Raw genomic sequence first — 19,834 nt, forward strand, 5'->3', positions numbered from 1 at the left:
GTAAACACAAAACACCTACTAGGCTAGTTGCGTTTAGATAAACCATAAAACAAACACTCTAAAGCTAATACCTTTCTTGCTAAAACAATAAAAACAAAAACAAAGAAGGACTATTTGAGTCGGTGGTGTTGTTACGTTCACACTCGATAGGTGTTTGACATGGTTCTACATGGCACACACACCTTGGAAACCTTTGGTTGGACCCTCGCTAGAAGGGTTTGGAATTTGAAGGCCTTAACATGGCCTAGAAGTGTTACGATTGTTTGGTAACTAGAAACAAAAGTTCAAAACACTTTGATAGTTAAAATATTCTCTCTCAATTTACATTGTCTCTTCTACATCTTCTTATTAAGGTTAAACCGCTTGGAAAAGAAGAGGTCCCCAACCCATAGAGGAGACAATGCAAGCATGGAAAACAATCCAGTCATATGGCCAAACACAATCTGCCTTGGTGGCTTGGGGCTCAACACTTTACTCACCACATGTCTAGCGAACAACCCAGCATCAGTGGCTTTGCTCGACTGCGAAGCTCGGGCTCGCTCAGCTATCGAATCCTTGAAGTCCTTATAAAGTTTCCAATCCTGAGACCCTAGTTTCTCCATATTGGCACTTCCGAAGTTCGATCGAATGGCTCCAGGGACAACTAGTACAACATGTACCCCAAAGGGCCGAAGCTCTAGACGTAGTGCGTGTGACATGGCATGTACTGCAGCCTTGCTAGAGCAGTAAGAGCCCGCCCAAGGTGTAGGTGCTGTCGCAACCACACTCCCTACATTGACTATGCAACCCCTACGTTGGGAAGCCATGTGGGGCACTACTTGTTGGACCACCCTTAACTGCCCTAATGTATTAATCTCCCAAGCCCTTCTAACAGCCTCGAGTGGGAGCTCCGCCAAGGGTCCTGTGCTACCTGTTGAAGTATAAAATATAAATGATTAAATAACACCAACTCTAGCAGCTTAAGATTGTGGAGTAATTAGTTGTTTCACATGGTATTAGAGCTATTGGCTCATGCCAGGTCCTCGGTTCATAATTCAAAAACTCCTTGATATTAAAAATCAACGTGTACGACCAACCAAAAAAGAGGGGCCACATGTGAGGGGGAGTGTTGAAGTATAAAATATAAATGATTAAATAACACTAACTCTATGGGCTCTAAGGGCATGTTTGGATTGCAAGAAAAACATTTCCGATGGAAAATGCATATGTTTTCTTGGAAATAAATTTCTCTACATAGATTAAAAGGAAATGATAAAATAATGGTTAATTTTGATGGATATCATCGTAAATTGGAGGTCCATCTACACAAAAATTGAATAATTTTGGTTCAAAGTTATCTTTTTCATGTCTAAAAATAGTAGATTTTTTTACGAATATTTTTCCTTTCCGATCTTTTCCAATATATTCCTGCAATCCAAACAAGGCCAGCGTGCTTAAGCTTTTGGACCATATCGGTCTATATATTAAAGAATCTCCTGACCATTCAAAAAGAAAAAAAAGAAAAAAAACTGCTGAGGCTTTTGGAGTAATTGGTTGTTTTACACTACCAATCCCGGCATTGTTGACCACAATGTCAATGTGGCCGCACTTGGTTATGATAGTGGAGACAGCGGACTCTACACTTTTGTCGGAAGAGACGTCGAGCTCCAATATCTCGGTGTTTTCCGACTGGAGGTCTGACATGTTGCCCAATTGTCCCGCAATATCGGATGCGAAAACACGGCAATTTTGCTCTGCGAAGGCCTTGCAGTACTCAAAACCGATGCCACCCTTGGCGCAACCAGTGACTAAGACAACCTTATTATCACCCATAATCTTGTTTTGATAAATCTTGGTTTTGCTCTCATTAGTTCTTCATGGGTGTCTCCTCTTTATGCAAGGGAAGAAGCCTTTGTAGATCCGCCTTATTTTTTTTTGTTTATATTTTATGCTTTCGGATTGAGAATATACTGGGGCATGTTCTTCTTGAAGATAGATGGCCGGCTGCTTGTGCAAATTAAGCTTGTTAGTTTATGTTTCATTCGAGGATGGTCGGACTCTCAGGCACAAAAAGAAATCAAGGAACATTTCAATGTTTTTAGGGGTGCAAATTTGAAGGCATTGCGACTAGGTTATGTTTTGATAGGGTGGGTTCCACCAACTCAACTCAAACCCATGCATTTGGTGGGGCCAAGAATTTTGCCTCTTGATGGCGTAGCTCCTACTATCTCCACCCAAGCCCATGTATAGGGTAGGGCCCACCATTTTACACGTCATTTGTTTGATTGGGTGGGCCAATATTTTGTTTACATCCATTCATAGCATGGGCCAAGACTATTAGTGTGTGCTCGCGCGTATCCCACACCCTTGATTCAAAACGTTATCATTGACCGTCATGGGTATTTTGGTTTGTTTAAAAGGTAATTTTTTGTCTTTTCACATATAAGAGCATTATGATCTTTGTACAAGTTTAAAAAAATCCAACGTAGATGTTCTGGTCACAAATTGATGGGATCTGATCTGCGAAATTCACTCAAATGTGATGACTCCTTTTGCAAATTATCAAACTAGAAGACTTTTTCGCAAATAAAGCACAGTAGAAGACTTTTTTGCGGAGAAGAGGAAAAAAAAAAAAAAACCTTAAAAAACTAGCTTGATATAAAACAGAGAGAAGTATTGAAAATATCACTTTCCAACCATTCATTCTCTTACATATTTAGAGAAAAAGAGAGAAATTGGCATTGGAAACACTGTATTGAAGGATGGGGAGGTTAAAAGCGCAATGTTTTTTAACCCTGGAATTTTATATTGAGGCCCCAGTTGGACACAATGAATTTATTAGAGGAAAAGAAAGAGGCCTCAAAGAGACTTATAAGACAGAGAACAGATACATTCTAAAGCATACAAAAAATATGAAACACGATCAACCCTTAGATGGAGAGGATACTGTGGATTCCTAGGCTATCTCATTGTTCCTTTTGCCTCTTTACCGAGATTTTTCCATGAGAAGAATTGTCAATTGGTCTAGTTCTAACAAGCTACATTAGCCAAAGCATCTAAAGCTTGATTTCCCTTCTGATATGTACGAGAAATAGTGGGAGTTACTCACCAAAAAAAATAGTGGGAGTTAGCTCTTGCATGAGGCGAAAAAATTTCCACCAGTAGTATTGGATGATTAAGGCTTGGCTTCATTTAAAACCATGTCAATCTTAATTGTATCACTTAAAAGTAAACTCGCTACTTATAGATTTGATGTTGGATATTTGGATCTAAGACCCAAGCTCTAGCTTGACAGAGAACAAGGCATACGATCAACACGAGTACATTCTTAGGTATTTGGAAGATGTTAGGCACCAAAACTACCAAACAAAGGAAAATCCTATTTAATGGTAAGGCTTTGTCTTTGCTTGTGGAAGCACAAAATCCAAACAAAATCCAACCAAGAGAGGATGGAAAAGGGGGGTTGTGGACAGCAACTGTATGAAAGTGACTTAAGGAGAGATGAACAAAGAGTCTTAAAAACCTCGTTTGGTTGCACAAAAGGTTGGCAGCCATCGAAATTTGGTTTGGATTTGGCATCCCATTCCACGTTTGGTTGCCAAAATGGCATAGGACTCCCTTTAATTCCCTTGGATGTCTCCAATGTAATAATTGCTTATATCTTTCTTGTCCCCTTCTTCCAAAAGCAAAGAATAATAGTTGAATTTTCTAGGGAATGATGCTCTCTTTATCTCTCTTCCCTCTCTCTCCTCTCTCCTCTCTCCTTACATTGGTAATGACACCCCCTAGTTTTTCTCCTACTCTCCAAGATAATTCTAGGCAACCAAACACTACTACACAATTTTCTAAGATAATTCTAGGCAAATCAAAATGCTTGTCTCCTCCCTTTGACTTCCTATTCCACTACTCTCCGAGCCACTCCAAGCAACCAAACATAGAAAGCTCACATTATATTCCACTCTCATCTCCATTAAAGCTCTCTTGCAAGTTGTATCCAACCCACCTCATCTCTCTCTCTCTCTCTCTCTCTCTCTCTCTCTCTCTCTCAATCTAAAGGTAATATCTCATGTCAGAATCACCCAATCTCTCCATCACTTTTAAAATACAAGATCTTGGTGTTATTTCGATATCCAGGCCTTTGCTTCCCCTTGTTTTTAGTTTCTTTCTTGTGTAAAAGAGATGGTTTAGGGGAACTTCATAAGGTTTCTCATAACTCGTAAGTAGAAAGTAAGCAGAGAAAAAGGAAAGGATAATAAAGAAAGGTAAGAAAAGGGACAACGGATGTTAATCAGTCACAGAAATAACTATCCTTTGTGTATCTCTACAGTGTGGAAATTTGGTAATCTTACTGGTTTATTGTACTCAGTTTTCTTTTAAAACTCCTAGCATTCCAACCAGTCTCCCAACTTCCCAAGCCATAAAAGAGGCCTTGAATGACCCTTATTGTACAAAAGGTGTCTTTCATGTCAGTTAAACAGATATTTGCTTACTTATAGTAATCTAATCTAGAGGAAGTCTAAACTGGGAGCCCTTGCAAAAAAGAGGTGAAAGGGCTCCCCCATTGGCTGCACATCACCATCATATTTGACTTTTTAGCTGTTATTAATGCATGATGGTGATATGTAGCCAATAGGAGAGCCCTTTCACCTCTTTTATGCAAGGGCTCCCTTCAATCTAGAATTCGTCTCTAATCTAATCTAACTACTATATATAAAGACAAAATGATGGGTTAATGTGTTCCACCCTTTGCCAAAAATTCCGTCTATATCCCAGTTGTATTATGCCTATTCTCTTCAATAAGATGTTATGATATTACCTACTTTCTTTAGGGTAAAATCGTAATCTACATCTACATATATAAAGGCAAAATCTTGCGTTATTTTCTTCCTCCCTTTGGCAAAAATTCCATCTATATCCCAAGTGTATTATGCTTATTCTCTTGCATAAGACGTTATGATATTACCTACTTTCTTTAGGGTAAAATCGTAATCTAACATATGAAAAGTACCGACACGGGGTACTTGTCTATGACAATTACAGAAAAAAAGTACCAAGAAGAGGTAGAGACATATGACAATGACGAAAGAAGTACTTGATATTACTCTTGCAGGACACTTGCTAAATATTGACGGATTCCAGGCAACTTAAGCGGAACAACAATTATGAAAACCTCTATCGATTGGAGGGCTAGGATCAACCTATGGAAATGATTTTATGGGCATAATCGATTGATGTTGTGTTCCATCACATGGACGGTTTGGATCAACCTATAACCCTCTATAGATCGGAGGGTTCGGATCAACCCATGAAAATTATTTTTGGGGCACCACCTATGTAGGCAGTGGCGCATCTAATGGACGGTTTGGATCTTCCTATGGTACGGGCCATACCGTACATTTTAATAAAGTGAGGAGTGCGATCATCAAAATACGGTGAGTAATGCTATTACAAAATACAACCTATGGAAATGATTTTATGAGCACAACCGATTGATGTTGTGTTCCATCACATGGACGGTTTGGATCAACCTATAACCCTCTATAGATCGGAGGGTTCGAATCAACCTGTGAAAATTATTTTTGGGGCACCACCTATGTAGGCAGTGGCCCATCTAATGGACGGTTTGGATCATCCTATGGTACGGGCCATACCTTACAATTTAATAAAGTGAGGAGTGCAATCATCAAAATACGGTGAGTAGTGCTATTACAAAAACTTCGTTGTTTTAGCGCTTCTTTATCAATGTTCATGTATTAATAATTTTTCTTTTACCTTTAGGCTATGGGGTGTATTCCATATTACTTTCTTAAGAGGATGTCTTTCCAGGATTAATGCAATTATTATTTTTTAATGCAATATTATGTTTGATTGACAAATGTTTAGAGCTTTTGAGAGCAATTACTGATATATTTAGCCTATTTACTTTCACCACTACCTCGCTCTATTTTTCATGTATTATAGTTTTTTTTTTCCTTTTTTAAAATCAACTTTCATTTTCTCTTTGAAACTACTGCTTATTTAGTCTAAAAGTTATATTTTGACCATGCTTAATGGCACTTTGAGTCTAAAAGTTATATCTTGCTGATGTTCTTATGATTTTTTTTTTAGCTTTATCCTTCTCCGGATTTCTTTTATATGATTTTTCATGTTTTAGATCCCTACAAGAAGAGCTTTTTCAACAATCATATGTCAGATCACTATTCGAGAGGCATCATTTCAAGATTCAAGGATGGTGAGCAATCATGGATATGCCCGTATGGTTTTTTTTCTCTTTTCTGCTATCTTTGGATATAGTGTTCTCTTTTTGTTGGCTTTCATGGATTTAAGTTTTGGCTAACCACCCAGATTAAATGTCCATCTAACTATATAGATGGATGCTTGGCTACTTTTATTCCTATTTTGATTGATTGAAAATCTGTTTTTTTTTTTTTTTCATTTCTTAAAACATTGTTTGTTATATTCTTAGTCTGAAATATTCAATGTTTGATCTGAGAATTCCTTTGGATTATATTTGCATTCTGCTTGAATTGCTTTTATGAAGTTCAATAATCACATTATGTGGGCCATTTCATGCCAAAAATAAACCTTTCGCCATCCAAATGAGCCTTACAGAACTTTATTTGTGATTATTCTGACGGAAAATTGATTGCACTATTTGAACTGATATTTGGGTCCCACGTGCAACGCACGTGCATTTTTACTAGTGGGATAAAAAGCAAACATACATTGACTTACCCTAAAATATGGTAAGAAGATGGACTTCAATTACGTCAAAAAATGACTCATTTCTGCTCATACTTGAATGATATTTGACACAAATTGGGCGGGTTTTATTTGGATTAGGCAATAAGTAGTACTGTAGTAGTGCTTATTGCCAGAAGAGGACTTTGGCCATACAGTCATTTAGTCCACAACTTAATGCGTGGATATGTTAATCTTTTCAACTTTTTGGAGGTTTAAATTCTTGACTAGTTATGTACATGAAAAATGAAAATCCACATGACTTGCTTTTGGTCTAATAGTCTACAGGATCCTAGCTGCTTAATCAAGGGTGATAAAAAGACATTTTTTTAGGTTCTCTACAGTTCATTGATTGTGCCCACCAGATTGTAAGATCACAAGCTAAAACTGTAAGGCGGCCAAGTTCGACAGTCATGAAATTTTTTTTTCCATAGAGTATTAGTTTATCTCGGGAGGGAATTGAGAGGGCACGGTTCGGATCCATATGTTGTGCTCACATATTGTATAATGTACGGATCCTTTAGATCCAACAGACCGTCTGGGTCCATTGACACTCCTAATCTTAGTGTTAGATATATCCATCGGTGATTTTCTAGTTAATTGGGGTGTGTTCGGTGACCCTTAGGATAATGGACTTCTCCCTCTTTTTTAGGTGTGGAGAATGAAAAAAATGCAAAGAATACCTAAAATCCACTCGGCCCACCAAGTCCATTTCTAAATTTTCTACTATTTAATAAACTAAAAGATAGGATATTGTGGAGTGACTCGGAGTGGCTCGCCAGATTCTCATCAATCTGTTTCTGCGCCTCTACTCGGGCGAGAATGAGAACCCTTGCCGAACACACCCTTAATTAGACTCTGTAAACTTTCTCTGAGGCTGTCATTGGATCATTTGTCAAGGGCCGTCGTACCCCATTAATCGCAAAAATGCATGGAACCCATATAATTTCACTTATGTCTTGGGTCTCTTCCCTCTTCCTCCCCTAACCTTAAGCCCTAACTGTGTACAACATGAGTAGGACTTACGACAATTTCATCGACGGTACAATTAAAATATGGATCATGACCAGGTCTAAGAAAACAAGATATGAAAGCCACTCTGAAAAAGGGTCGTACTGAGATAAGGCATCTGAACCCCAGACTAAGAAAAGAAGATCAGAAAGCACTCCAAAAAAGAACAAACTAATAAGGGATCCGAAGAGGTCCTAACCAAAAACATAGGTGGAGAAGTTGATAATAGTTTAACAGATAGTTTAACATACGGTTGGACTAAGATAACAGTTTAACATATATGAAATATCACCAGATGACGAGGTTGTTTATGAAGTCCATTCCAACCTAGATAAATAGTAACCATCTTCAACAGAAGAGGATCACTCTTTAGACATGTGAAAGAAGTGGTGTAATTAGAGTACCTGATTAGGGGCATTCTTGTCATCTCAAATGTAACCCTAGTGATAAGTATATAGTACATATTATAAGAGGAAGAGCACTGTTGATCTCTCTCTCTCTCTCTCTCTCTCTCTCTCTCCTCTCTCCTTCCTCTACCTCCTCTCGTTTTCCTTTCTTTCTCTCACTTTTCTCCAAGGCTCTGTTCACTTGTCATCTCGAGAAAGGAAAGGATGGGAAAGTAACCCAAATTTTCTCGGGAAAACACATTTTCGCATGTTCGCTTGCTTTCTCGAGAAAGTTGTTTAGAGGATGTGGAAAATGTATTTAACATCAAAAAATGATGTGGAAACTGAAATTTTCTCGCCATTTCCTTTGCAATTTTCCGATGAAAAACATGGGAAAAAGCGAGGGATAAAGTCTCGGGAAAAAACGTCGGGCTCCCCTCCTCAAAACTGTTCTCGCTACAAACCCTCCGACGAAACTCACCGGCTCCATCATCATCTCCGGCGACCTCTCCCCTCCGGCAAGGCAAAAAAAGGTAAGATCTCCTCTCCCTCTCTCTCATTTACTCCTTTTTTTCCTCTTTCTTCTTCAAATGTGGAATGCCTTCTTGTTTTTTTCATTTTTGTGGGGTTTGTGCTGAATTTTTTTTAGGTTTTATAAGCTATTTCAGTTGTTTGGGCTCCGATCTGTAACCTTTTAGGGTTTATTCCGCTTTGAGGGTTCGGTTTAGGGTTTTTTTTTCATTTTAGGGTTTCGATTCTAACGGGTTTAAATCGATGGTGGTTTAAACCATTCTCATTTTTACAGAACAAATCTGGTTTCTTGTTATTGCCTGATTTATTGTTATTGCCTTTGTTTCTTCTCATTTTTCTTTCTGTTTGTTGTTTTTTCTTAAAACTAGAAATGAAACCCTAGCCGCTCGTCTTCATCTTCCTCGGGCACTCCGGTCACGGTAAATACTCCTGCGAGTACACAAATACCGACGAAGCACATCTTTCTCCTCTGTCGAAGAAGGTATTGTTTCGTTCCTTCTTCCCCATGCGAGAGCTTCATCTTTTTATTTTTTTCTTGATGAGAGTTTCTGATTTATAGAGGATCTGTTATGTTGGGGGTTCAATTGTTAGGGTTTTGTGTTTTTGTCTTTCCCTCTCTCTAGATTAGAGGGGTTTTTTTTTGTGGTTGATTTCCAACTCGTAATTATCTTTCTTGTTTTGATTTGGACCATGGGCTACATTGTTTTAATTGGAGCAGATGAGTAGAATTAATTGGAACAGATGAGTAGTTTTTCTTGCAAGATTTTTGTGATAGTATGTACGTGTTGTTTATGCGGTAGCATTAAATGTGAAAAAAAAATTTGGTTGTTGGTGATGTTGGTTGGGGATGCATATTTTTGTGGTGGATTTGAGGTGCTAATGGGGATGTATTTTTTTGGTGGTGGATCTGAGGTGCTGATCAGGGTAGGGGATATATTCTTATGGATGATGTTGTTTGGTGTTACGGTGGTTGTGGTTGCTTGTTGGTGCTTTGGTGGTTGGTGGTGGCTGTAGGAGTTTTGTTTCGATGGTTGTGACTGTGGTTATGGTGTCTTTGCCGGTTGTGTTCTTATCCTAAATGTTATTTGTTTTAGTATTTGGTAGGGTTACCATCATGCCTCGTCAACCAGCAGATAGGCGGATGTTGATCCTTCGAGCTGCAGCTATAGTAATCTCTGCGCCGGCCGCAGTAACGCTTAGGGTTCGACTATACCTTGAGCAGAATATTACAAGAGCCCCTTACGAAAGCGGGTACTTAACCCGTAGGACCTTTGTTAGACGTATCACGCACGCAGAGAACCATTGTGTTGCTCTTCTTCGAATGGATGTTCGGTGCTTCCGCGCCTTCGTGGGCCTTTTCAGAAGCACAACATTGTTGAAAGACACAATTCACTGCACTGTTGAGGAACAGGTGGCTATTTTCTTAAGTGTGATTGCACACAATGAAAGGAATCGTACTGTTAGGGCAACCACAAGAAGGTCAGGGGCTACTGTTTCAAAGTATTTTAATAAGGTTCCCGACGCTGTTCTCATCCTACAAGACATGTTCATAGTACGTCCATCAAGGGAGACACCACGGGCAATCCTTGATAATCCTAATTTTATGCCTTACTTTAAAGTACGTTTATGATAGCTACGCATTTCGACTGAAGGTTGTTAGTAATTGAGGCCAGTATGTTAACACTTATGGTTGACATCTGAATGTCCTGATTATAGGATTGTATTGGTGCAATTGACGGGACCCACATTCATGCAAAAGTATCTGAGGATATTCAAAAAAGATATATTTGTCGTAAGCACTTCCCATCCCAAAATGTGTTAGCCTGTTTCGACTTTGACCTAAAGTTTACCTACGTCCTTTGTGGGTGGGAGGGGTCGGCATCGGACTCACGGGTGTTAGCATCTGCTATATCAAAGCCGAACGGGATTCCCATTTTCCCAGGTAATAATTAGCTTATTAGACTGTTTGTATTGATGCGGTTTCTGTAGTACTTAGCTAATTTAATTGTAATCCTTTGTTTGATTGTAGGAAAGTTTTACCTTGGTGATGCCGGGTATCCGTGTCTGTCCCATTTTATAACTCCAATCCGAGGTATTGGTTAGCATCTCAATCAGATTAGAGGGCGCAGACCTAGGAAAGCCGAGGAGTTGTATAATCAAAGGCATTCTTCAGCCAGGAATGTAATCGAGCGAACTTTTGATGTCTTGAAGAAGCGATTCAGCATATTAAATTCAGCACCCATGTATTCATATTCCAAGCAGATCGACATAGTGTTGGCCTGTTGCTGCGTCCACAACCACATTAGGAGGGAGATGCCTGACGACTCCTACATTCAGGATGTTGACGATGAGCTGGCATCGCTTGTAGCTGAGGAGGAAGAGAAGGACAGCTTCCTCCGTACTCCGCCACGTGCTAGACCTTCTTCATCTATACCTGCCGTAGATGCATCCATGGGCTATAGTGACTCCTCTCCTATCAGGGGCCCAACTTCTGCTACTGGTGGGAAGAAGTCAAAGAAGCGTCCTAATGCTGCACTTCTATCGGAGTTGCAAGTTGTGTCTGCCAGCATTAATAGGGTTGCTGATGCCATAATTTCTACTGGTGAGGTGCACAGCCTCCCTGACTTGAAAGATGCGGTGCTGAACATTGGTGGTTTCCCCAAGGATGACCTCCTTGATGCTTATGTGTACCTACACGGGTGTCACAAGGAAGCTGAGGCATTCCTTTCTTTGGATAATATGGACCGCATTTCGATGTTGGGGCGCATAATGCGGTGCTTGCATATGCAGTTATGAGTTCCTTTTTTCGGTCGATGTTTTTTGGTGGTTGGGTCTTTTTGTTGAACCGTTTATATTTGAACTAACTATGTGATAGGTTTGATGGACTAACTTATGTATGGGTTTGATGGGTTTGTTGGTATGGGTTTGATGGACTAAATTAGTATGGGTTTGATGGACTAAATTATGTATGGGTTTGATTGCATCAATAGTTTTTGTATGTTATCTTATAAAGCTTCTGAATGAAAAACCGAAGCTTGAGATCTAAGTAAATGTTGTTTATCTATCATTTGTTATTGCAACTATTATGTGTTGTTTATGTGGTACCAGGTAATGGCGAAGGATAAGTTTTATGTCGTTTTCAAGGGACGGCAGGTGGGCATATTCGACAGTTGGGCAGATTGTCACCTTCAAGTGAACAGGTATAGTGGAGCATCTTATCGCTCCTATGCCACAAGGAAGCAGGCAGAAGTAGCCTTAAATGCATATGATAAGCGCCATGAGGATTTGCAAGACAAGCGTGAAGAGGACATCCATAGTGTTCCTTGGTTTTTGGGGTTTGCCATTGGTGTGGGGTTAGTACCTATGATAGTAGTATTTTAGACTTTTTTCCCACTTGTTTATGAGGTATGTTTACTCACATTATGGTTTTATATGCAGACTGGGCATTAAAATGGTTGCTGATGCCAAAAGTTCTACTAGTGAGGTACACAGCCTCCCTGGCCTCAAAGATGCAGTGCTGAACATTGATGGTTTCGTTAGAGGTGACCTTATTGATGCTTATGTGTACCTTCACGGGCATCACAAGGAAGCTAGGGCCTTCCTTTCTCTCGACGAGATGGACCGAGTGGAGATGTTGAGGCGCATTCTGCGCCGTATGCGCCGTTTGGCTATGTGAAATTTATCTATTTTTGGTTGAACCGTTTATATATGAACTATATTTTGGATGTATGAGTTAGGTGGAAATGTTATAACTAATGTTTAATTTCTTTTTGGATGATTTGATTCTTATAATTGGTTAGCTTTAGTTTATGATAATTTTGTTGTTTCTGATTCAACTTAAATGTGATTTAAGATTATGGGTTTAATTTTTAAGATTATGGGTTCAACTAATGTTTAATTTTTTTTTTTTAAAGAGGATTTTGGCCTGTAACAGGAAAAGGTTTTGCTGTGATTCTTTTCCAGGACATGTTTGAGGTTGTGACTAGAGATATATTTGAGGGACGGTTTTCCAGGTGAAGTGGCTCTCATGCTGTCTGATTAGATAAAGGCCAGAAATTTATCTCTATATGGGTTGAAGCCACAAAGCACTTGATTCATCTGTTACTGATATTATTCAGCTTAATCCTTAAGAACTATTGCTGGAATTTTAGTTAGTTTTCTCCCACATCAAGTTAATGGTTGCCAAAATATGGAAAAGAAGAAGGAAGATATAGCTACCATGTTTCCTGTTGTAAAGCTTATGCAGACCACTCAAATTTTAGCTCTTTGTAGTGTTGGGTTGAGATTTGAACACTAGCCATTAGATGGGTATATTCCTATTCATGGTTTTATGACTTTTATCTCTTCTTTGAATGCCCTTAGAAATCTTCCATTGCTCAAAGATCAGATTTTCATCTGAAAGATCTACCAAGTCATGGTTAGTCTGTAAACCTAAGCTAGAAGATGAGTATTTGGTGTTGTAGTTCTACTTATTAATACACTTAAAAGGTATTATACTGTCGAGTGTTCTCATATATGTGAATGAGTTTTGGGGTATCTTTGGATACCACTGGAATCTTTACTTGCCTAACAAAAAGTTAAGTACTGTAAGGCTGTTTTCATGATGAATTTTTGTGGGAATCATCATACTCTGCAAGTTAGATCATTTGTCTGTTATTTATCTCAATGTTAATGTCACTACACCTACATAATAGATTTACATTTCCATGGATTGCATTATCCCATACTTGCAATGGAAACTTCTACTTAAACCTTAGCCTGGATATGCCTAGAGTTAGAGTCAGCAATTTATTTTAAAACAAGTGATCTCAATATGGAAAGAAAATCAATGGATAAGTTTGATATTAATTTTCTTACACTCTGTAAAGTTACAGACATATGGCTCTGTACATTGAGATTTTTTATGCATGCATCATCATGGTCTGCAAGTGAGATATGATAGTAAAAATTAGTCTGCCAATTAGTCTTTTGATATCATGTCTAAATGTGTCCTTCATGTATTGAAGAGATTTTTATTTAATTTTCACGTGAATTAGTCATATTAATGACCAATAATTTCTCCATTTTCCCTGAAATAGAGCAACCAAATCGTAGCATTAAAAGTTCTCTTCAAAAAGCCAGCTGAAATAGTCTCAGGTAGAACAATCTCTGGCATCCAAATATAATACGGCTCTATGGATACTTCTATGATCAGGTTCAAACGTCCTCGCAGTCTTTCGATATTTGTAGTCGGGTCTCAAGGCAAGAAAACAATAGTATAACTTATTGACCCAGATTTCCTCTTTGTCCTTTTTTAAATTTCAGGCTCGAGTTTACTTAATATTGGACATGCTTCCTTTTAACATTGAACATGTTTTATTATTAATTTTCAAAAATTTGATGTTATCAGTGCTCAATTCAAGCAAAACCTGTCAACATGGAGACACCCTCGGCTGGTGTTGTAGAGAAGATGCCTGATGTTAACAATGGGGCATTTGGGGGTCTGGTATCATACAGCGATGAAAGCGAAGAAGATGATAGTTGACCTCTTTTTTAGTTATTTAGTTCTTCAGCCTTTGTTCAGGAACTGGTGTAACATCACATTTTTATTTTATATATATATATGGTTTATATCTTACAACCAATTCCAAAGTTCTGACGATCTACACTTTTCTAGTGTATTGAGATGAGAATTACATGAAGATTACACAGATGCAATGCCGCTCATGTGAAATGCTACTAAGGAGGCATAAGCCTCATCTTTGATATTGATTAAAGTCTCATGCTTTCCTTTCTCTATGATAACCCCATTTTTAATCGCTGCAATTAGATCAGCCCCTTTAATGGTGGATAACCGGTGGGCCACCACGATCGTTGTCCGGTTCACCGTCACTTGGTCTAGAGCCTCCTGAAGTACTCGCTCAGACTCGGCGTCAAGTGCACTTGTCGCTTCATCCAATAGCAAGATCTTGGGTTCCTTCACTATGGCACGAGCTATCGCCACCCGTTGCTTCTGTCCCCCAGACAATTGGACCCCTCGCTCGCCTACTAATGTGTCGTAGCCCTAAAATTAAGTGAGTTTATGTAATAAACAAAAGATAAATAGTATTATTGCAGTCTAATATTTAAATCCAACAGCTAACAACAATAAATTGTGTGGGAGTGCTTGCATAGGCCTCTCCATAAACAAACTTTCATGTTTGTTGGAATTTCAAAAAGATAAAAAGAGTTTATCAGGATATCTTTTACTCGATACAATAGATGTCTTGAAAGTTTGTTTCAAGCCGAGCCATCTTTCAAGTTCAACTAACAATGGTCGTATAGGGACCCAAGTTATCCACAAAATGCAGAGTTTCTTTGTAATTTATTTGCCTATTCCATGTTTTTTGTCATTTGGGGTGGGCTCTTCATCATAATACAATGAAGTGTGCCTATATTGCAGAGGTAGCCCTCCTTATTTGGATCTAGACAACCAGTTGGTATGACCCATCTTGGTTCCCCAACTGCTTAAAATTTGGGTTTCTGCATATTTTCCGTTGCTTTCTGGGCAAGTGAACAGCGAGAAAATAACTTTCCTGCATATTTTCCCTCCCTTTCTGGGCAAGTGAACAGCGAGAAAGCATGGGAAAATCACAGTTTCTTTTCCTTTCCTTTCCATTTTGCCACGTCAGATTCCTTTCCTTTCCTTTCCTTTCCTTTCCCGGGAAAACAAGTGAACAGAGCCCAATGGAACCACGAATACATTGAACATGGTACCAGAGCGTTCTAGGTTCTAATTCATAGGAGTAGCAGCAAAGCAAAAAAACAAAAAGGAAAAAGGAGAGGGACCATACCCCTACCCTTCTCTTGTTCCCCCTAGCCGCCACTCTCCTCTTGTTCCCCCTTGCAGCTGCCTCCTCCCTCACCTCCCTTCACCTTTTGTAATCCAACCGCCCACCTCCCCTCACCTCCAAAACCCTAGCCACTCCACTCCCTTGTGACCCAGCCCCCCCCCCCCCCCCCCTCTCTTCTTTACCCTTTTTTTTTGCCGAACTCACCCTCCTATTGTTGCCACCCACCCCCCTCTTACTTTGAAACCCTAACTGTACCCCTTATTCTTGGGATTTCTCAGTCTGAAAGCCTTATTTGGTTTTTGCTCCTTGCCGACACCCATCTTTGGGGTTCCTTGTTGCCGCAAACACGCCATGCTTACATCCATCTTCGGCATTTCTCCGGCACACATCAGTACTGGTTTTTTAGATCTTTTTGTTGTTCTCATCTTTTTTTGGTGATGGTGTAAATCCTCATCTACTTCATTATTGATGTTGGATGTCTCCGGATCACCTGTTTGCTTGTTGCTTTGCATTGGAAGTCTGCCCATGGGATTGAATCATGTGTGCTCTATTCGAATGGTGTGGTTGTTTAGGTTTGTAGATTCAAAGACTTCGGATCTTTTTGTTGGATGAATAGCTAAAGATCCAATAAGTCGAACATTGATTCCTTCGAACGTGTCAATTAGGCAAATATGCCGATAGTGACTAGGATGGATATCTCGTATCCGAAAACTAACAGTTCGTTCTATCAATCCTCTAGGACCCAAATAGACTTCTTTTCAAACTATTACGGTTAGTAAAATAATGATCAGTAATTCTTCTTCAGGTAGTCTGTATACGTCGCTGTGATTTGTGCTTGCCATAGTTTGTGGGTTGTTTGCTTATGGATGCTCCTACTGCTTCTACTACTACCTCTATTACCCCTATAATATGAAATTTCAGAACATTCAGATGACATCCATCAAATTGGATGGCTCAAACTATCCACCATGGTGGATGGCTGTTGAAACATTTCTTGTCACACCTGGAAAGTTTGAATATATATACAAAAAGATCATCCGCCTGTTTAAGACAAGTCTTAAGCTAAGTGGCGACAAGAAGATGATGTGATTAAGACACTCTTATAGTATAGTATAGAGCCTAAGGTTGTCGATCCAATGATGTAACTCAAATCTTCAAAGGATATCTAGCAAAGGGCTGCAACATTATGTTGAGGCACGAATAATTTGACTCACATTTGTGATGTATACTCTGAGTTGATGAGTTTGAGGCGCGGCGACAAGACGGTTTCTAATTTCTTTTCTCAGTTTGTCACATTGTGTGAGCAACTGGACATGTATATGTCATTCACCACGGATCCTGGATTCAGCTGTAGATTGTCGGCTTGGGATCTCTACTGTCTCTTGATAACGTCTTTCCCACATTCAACAATCTATAAGAATTGATGGCCATGGTGATTCCGCCGTTGAGCGTTCTTCCCTTGCAACCAAGATAGGCAATGATTGTGCTGGTAGAGGTGGTGGCTAATCTGGCCGTGGCAAAGGCCTTCGTGGCTATGAAATTTTTTGTGATTCGGGGGTAGGTCATGCCACTAGCAGTCGCGGATCCCGCTTTTGTACAGACTGTAGTATGGATGGTTTGATTTCTACTATGATCTACACCTTGAGCTGATTAGTTCCTGATATCCAAGGATAAATGCAAGCAACCCACTGCAACTTTCGCTCAGAAAGGTAGCAGTTCCTCTTGTTTTCTACCTCTGGATATTGTCTTACAGATTCTGAAGCGTCCAATCATATAGCTGTTAAATACGATTTACTTCATTCTTTTCAGTCATTTTTTTTCTCCGGTTCATAGTGTTACCTTGGCTGATGGGACTATATCACCTATCTCTGGCATGGGTGTAGCCTCCCCTCATTCAAGTCTTTCATTATCCTCTATTCTTTGTGTGCCTAAGTTTCCATTTAATTTACTCTTGGTTAGCCAGTTGACAAATAATCTTAACCGCTCTGTGTCTTTTTTCCTATCTTATTGTATTTTTCAAGATCTAAAGACTAAGAGGAAGATTGGTTCGGGTCATGAAGTTGATGGACTCTATTATCTTGATCATGGTACCACTGGTGCAACATTACGCATCTCTGTCGATTCTTTTCAGTGGCATTGTCACCTAGGCCACCCTTCCATGGAAAGCTTCAAAAGTCTATTTAGTCTCGAGTCCTATTAATTCTTTTCAGTGTGAGTCTTGCAAATTAGAAAAACACAATAGGGTGTCCTTTCTTTCTAGAGTCATGAATCGTATCTCCCGTCCCTTTGAGTTGGTTCACTCTGATGTGTGGGGTCCTTCACGGACTATGCCCTTATTTGGTTTAAAATATTTCATTATTTTTGTAGATGATTTTTGGAGAATGACATGACTATTTTTAATTAAAGATCGTTCTGAACTGTTTGTTGTGTTTCATACATTCTAGGCTAGAATTGTAATCAAAATCATTGTATTCTTACTTGTTTTGAGCACTGATAATGCACATGAGTATTTTTTCTATTTCCATTGGCTCTCAGGAATTCTTAGACAATTGTGGTATTTTACATTAGTCATCTTTTTCCTACACCTCCCAACAAAATGATGTAGCAACCAAAAACTTCGGTAAATTTTGGATATGACCATAACCCTCATGTTCCATATGAGGGTCCCTAAAGTTTATTAGGGGGTGTTCTAACCGCATGTTTCTTGGCTAATCGTCTTCCGTCCTTTGTCTTGGACAATCAGTCCCCATTCTCTGTCTTACATCCTTCTAGAGATCAATTTCCTTTCCTTCCACATCTGTTTGGATGTGTTGATTTTCTTCAAAATCGGTTTCCTGGTTTGGACAAATTGGAGCCTCGTGCAAAAAAGTGTGTATTTTTTTGTTATTCTCATACTCATAAAGGTTATAAATGTTACAACCCACATTCGCATAAGTTGTTTGTTTCTACAGATGTCACATTCTTTGAGTCCACATCGTACTTCTCTTCCTCTGCAAATGGTGTTGATGATCACTCTCGCTTGTCTCTTCCTATTCTGCCTGTTTCTATAGATACTACTTCTACTACACTGCAGGTTTATAATCATGGGCCTAGACGGATCGTCTAGTCTTCTCCTCTCGATCAATCAACCTCCTAGTCAGACAGATCCATACCTCATCCTCAGGTAATTGATGTTCCATCCACCTCCATTTCTGTTGATTCTCCAGTAGCTTCCCGTACGCGATCCCGTATTGTTGCTCATCTGATCTCTCATTTTGTTTCTTATGGTCGGATTTTCCCTGTTTATCATAGTTTTTTGTATGCATTAGCTTCTGTTACTTTGTCGAGGTCGGTTGCAGAGGCACTTACTCATCTAAGTTGGCGTGCTGCTACGAATATGGAGATGGATGCCCTCCATTCTAATAGCACTTGGGATTTGGTTTCATTGCCCCATGGTGCTCAAATAGTTGGTTGTCATTCGGTGTACATGGCCAAATATTTGCCAGATGAGACCATTGAACGTTTAAAGACACGATTAGTGGCCAAGGGTTACACTCAAACCTTTGGGGTTGACTACACTGAGACGTTTTCTCCAGTTGCCAATATTTCTTCTGTGAGGGTTTTGATTTCATTAGCTGTGAATAAGGGCTGGGTACTTTATTAGCTTGATGTGTGTAAACACCCCATTTTGACAAGGCCCTAAAATCCCCAAAATCGAATAAAATCCCGATCCCAAAATTCCTGAAGAAATGGTACCCACCCACTGCAGTGCGAAATTCCTAAGAGGCTGCTAATATCCCTAGGAGTGCATTTATCAAAGCGTACGTGTGTTAAATCGCTTTCCCATGTTAAGCAGGGGGGAGTGAATTAGCCAGCTTGGGGTTGCTTGGAGAAGAGAGAGAGAACAATATACCTTTAAGAGAAGAAAAGCCAAATAGGGTATAGTGGCAAGAGGGTAAAATTGCCTTCTCCTTGGGGTATTTAGTAAAATGGGCATTACTTTCTTTGCAAGCAACATGCATGGGCCATTGGATTAAGAGATGAGGTGTAGGGTCTAGATTAGTTAGAACACTTTAGGGTTTTAGGGTTTCTAAAAAGGAATGCTTGTGGAGGAAGTAGATCAAGGGTGGAGATCACCCAAGGGAAGGAAGATGCCACATAGGTGGTTAGGATTAGAGCTAAGGATTCAACCCTAAGTATAAAACAAAGGGATTTCTTGCATGAAGAGGAGGCCAGATTCCAAAAAAAAAAAAGAAAAAAAAGGAGAGAGGGAGAAGAACCCGCAGCCACCACCACCTCCGGCGAGGCGACTCCCCGGCGGCCATCACCACCAAACCCACCCCCAAATCCATTTCCCGGCCAACCACCGGCCGGCCACCACCACTGCCTCCACCA

At 39.6% G+C, this 19,834-nt stretch overlaps 2 protein-coding genes across 2 annotated transcripts; one reads left to right on the top strand and one right to left on the bottom strand.

Moving 5' to 3' along the window:
• Positions 1–335: 335 nt before the first annotated feature.
• LOC143849795 (short-chain dehydrogenase ptmH-like) lies at positions 336–1,812 on the bottom strand. The gene is made up of 2 exons (XM_077358990.1): positions 1,548–1,812; positions 336–910 (listed from the first exon to the last, which is right to left on the bottom strand). The coding sequence occupies exons 1-2, from the start codon at positions 1,810–1,812 to the stop codon at positions 336–338; spliced, it is 840 nt and encodes a 279-aa protein (XP_077215105.1).
• Positions 1,813–9,034: 7,222 nt separating this feature from the next.
• LOC143852004 (uncharacterized) lies at positions 9,035–12,423 on the top strand. The gene is made up of 3 exons (XM_077361516.1): positions 9,035–9,129; positions 11,757–12,001; positions 12,087–12,423. The coding sequence occupies exons 2-3, from the start codon at positions 11,760–11,762 to the stop codon at positions 12,322–12,324; spliced, it is 480 nt and encodes a 159-aa protein (XP_077217631.1). The 5' UTR covers positions 9,035–9,129; positions 11,757–11,759; the 3' UTR covers positions 12,325–12,423.
• The last annotated feature ends 7,411 nt before the right edge of the window (positions 12,424–19,834 follow it).

Source organism: Tasmannia lanceolata, unplaced genomic scaffold, assembly GCF_043159265.1.
Source record: "Tasmannia lanceolata isolate RefF3 unplaced genomic scaffold, GAP_Taslan_0.1 ptg000018l, whole genome shotgun sequence".
Classification (NCBI taxonomy): Eukaryota; Viridiplantae; Streptophyta; class Magnoliopsida; order Canellales; family Winteraceae; genus Tasmannia; species Tasmannia lanceolata.